This window comes from Camelina sativa, chromosome 18 (genome assembly GCF_030686135.1).
Source record: "Camelina sativa cultivar CO46 ecotype springtype chromosome 18, ASM3068613v1".
NCBI lineage: Eukaryota > Viridiplantae > Streptophyta > Magnoliopsida > Brassicales > Brassicaceae > Camelina > Camelina sativa.
The window spans coordinates 13,791,503-13,794,169 of NC_141897.1; the positions used below are offsets into that span (position 1 = coordinate 13,791,503).

At 37.3% G+C, this 2,667-nt stretch overlaps 1 protein-coding gene across 2 annotated transcripts; it reads left to right on the forward strand.

The window, feature by feature from the left end:
* The first annotated feature begins 562 nt into the window (after positions 1–562).
* Positions 563–2,253, forward strand: LOC147922889 (UPF0725 protein At1g02770-like). Of its 2 annotated transcripts, none has more exons than XM_087497469.1 (6): positions 563–723; positions 961–1,069; positions 1,151–1,337; positions 1,427–1,524; positions 1,620–1,706; positions 1,810–2,253. In XM_087497469.1, the coding sequence occupies exons 3-6, from the start codon at positions 1,220–1,222 to the stop codon at positions 2,116–2,118; spliced, it is 612 nt and encodes a 203-aa protein (XP_087353595.1). In that variant the 5' UTR covers positions 563–723; positions 961–1,069; positions 1,151–1,219; the 3' UTR covers positions 2,119–2,253. The 2 variants fall into 2 exon arrangements, with proteins under 2 accessions (XP_087353595.1, XP_087353596.1); XM_087497470.1 differs by lacking the exon at positions 563–723 and adding an exon at positions 773–811.
* The last annotated feature ends 414 nt before the right edge of the window (positions 2,254–2,667 follow it).

A 2,667-nucleotide genomic window follows, 5' to 3' on the forward strand; every position in this document is an offset into this window, starting at 1 on the left:
AAGAAGAAGTTTGCACTCTTTGCTTTGCTGAAGAGCCTTGTGTCTTTCTCCAAAACCCTTGGACGTGATCAGAGATCGCGATTTCACGGGAAGCCTCACCATGATTTCAATTCGACGATAAAAGATATTTGCAACCTCTCTTTTATGTATGAATCTTCGCAACCTCTCTTTTTCTTTTTTCGATTGATTTCTTTTCTTGTGGACGAAGCAACTTGTTTGATTGGAGCAACGAGTTTACGAGTCTTCTCCATCGATTTCATGTTACTTCTTTAGAATTATGAAACATCCGACATCTTACTATCATGATTATAGGTACAGCCAATCGAATCCCAAATCGATCTGAGATAAAAGATATTCTTCCACTCGGCAATCCTTTCAACCCCCGGAAGAAAAATAAAAAAGGAAATTTTGATACTAAAAATCCATATCCGATTCAATACATCTAAATCCAAAAAAAACCCGATGTAAAAGTATATTTAATTAGAATTATCTTGAGAATTATAATATTATTATAAATAAAAAAGTGTAGCGGTTAAATACACAGGCCAGTTTAAGCCCGTTTATTCTAATTAAGCCCTAAATAACAGTGTATATAAAATAGGACATGCTTGCTGGACAAACATCCCACACACCACCGATAATATGTGGCTGGTAAATCTTGAACAAGACGAGGAATATGTCCGTCGGCTGGGTAATTACTGGCGCCAAGTCAATGAATCCGAGGTATGTGATTCTTCTTTTAATATATGATTTTCGTAGAGTTTGATCGATCGATGATTGTGGATTTGGTGGAGATGACTTGGATCTATATGTATATTGAATCCCATGAATGAAATTCTCTATTTTCATCTCCTTAGTTGAATCCGTTTAAATGATTAAATTGAATTCCATGGATCAAACTTTGTCATCTCCTCCGTTTAATTGAATCGGCCTAAAGTTTTTCTTCTTTTTTGTTGATAGGGTTTCGACATCGAGGATATCACTGCACCACCAGGTACTATGGATGGATTGATGCGCTTCAGCTGTCTAGGCTTGTATCCTTATCGTGTCTTGGTCAACGGTGAAGGAGGTATAAACTAGTTTCCTACGTCTTTCACGTTATCATACCACAGTCAACACTAATTTCACCTTTTTTTTTTCGTTTTTTTAGGTTACCAACTTCGAGCTCCATCATCTAATCAAATTCAACTTCCGGTTCAGTGGTGCTTCTTCTTTCCTCATGACTTTGGCTGCAGTTGATCCAGTTGCCAATAGTCTGGTGCAAACCTTTCAGGTTCAAGTTGATGAAGCGAACTGTGGCTTTTTGGAAGTGATTTGTTCTATCTCTAGAATTAGAGGTAATTACTTTGAGTAAATCTCATAATTGTTCATTTTTTTATATACAAATAAGAGTATAAATCTGACTTTGAATAATTATGTTGCATAGGAGATACCACCAGTGAGCGCTTCTCCCCTCTTTATGACAATGCTCGATCGCCTAATTGGCCCTCACATAATTTCATTGATAGCCAACGGTTTTACGTGGTAAATATGGTTTAGTCTCCACAGTTTTTTTTTCTTTTTTTTTCATTATCACGTGTGTGATTTTTTTAAGCTCATGATCAAGTGTGTGATATTAGGTGCAGGGATCAGAGTTGCCGTACCCACACTGGATTTATTTGTACTTGGAGCTTGCAATTCTTAAATATGATAGGACGATTTCAGATGTAAGTCTATCGTTTTCTTTGTTTTTGCATAAGTCTATCGTTTTCTTTGTTTTTGCATATCAATGCACATACCACCGAGGGTGACTGTTGGTTGTTGTTGCAGGATGTTTTCTCCAACTTGGAGATTGTTCAAGTGGCTATAGAAACTACTGAGGAGGCGCCGCTCCAGGCCAAAAATTCAATCCTCTACATAACTTTTAAAGGATTGGCCACTGGTGGTATTGGCCAGCATGTCGAACGCAAAGCTATCATTAAAAGCTTCTTCAGTGAGCCTTCAGGATTCTTGTCTCTCAAGGGTCACTTGTGCAAGGAAGAAGAAGAAGATTTGAGTCATACAGCCACGATTAACCGTTTGAGAGAAATCTCTAGGCGAAATCGGGAACTGTACTTACGGTCACGCACAACCGTTTAGGAAACTATGTATGTTTCGATCAGATTAAGATATGCAGAAGTTTGCTAACGATTTTTATTTAAACGGTACTCACTGATGATTGGATTTTTCAATTATAGTTTTGTCATTCCATTTAATTTTCTCAAAAAAAAAAAAGTAATAATAATATGTTGAAGATATTGCTACTTTATATTACTTACGTACATCGATTAGAGTTTAGTCAATGGGTTTAGTCAATATTTCTTTGCCCCATTTTGGTCTTTTCCTTTGTAAGCTCTTTTAATTAGGCTTCATCTTCTTCTTGTATAAGTACTGGCTTTTATCGCCTGAATAAGATCAAGACAACAAAACACAATCTCTGCTTTTTGTCTAAGTTTTAACATGGTATCAGAGCGTAATCCTGGTTTTCTTTTCTAAATCTGTCTTTGCTAATTTCACTATCAAGTAATGGCTGAAACTAAAGCAACTCCGATTGTGACTGTAGCTCAAGCGCCTCCGGTAGTGGCTGAGGTGAGAAGGACGATCTCGCCGTATGATTTGACGGCGGCTGACAATTCTGGAGCTGTGATC

Excerpts from the sequence above, each read along its gene's own strand:
- LOC147922889 (XM_087497469.1), top strand. The coding sequence starts at position 1,220 with ATGACTTTGGCTGCAGTTGATCCAGTTGCCAATAGTCTGGTGCAAACC. Across the intron at positions 1,338-1,426 it reads TTCTATCTCTAGAATTAGAG|GAGATACCACCAGTGAGCGC; the intron begins GTAATTACTTTG and ends TATGTTGCATAG. Across the intron at positions 1,525-1,619 it reads ATAGCCAACGGTTTTACGTG|GTGCAGGGATCAGAGTTGCC; the intron begins GTAAATATGGTT and ends GTGTGATATTAG.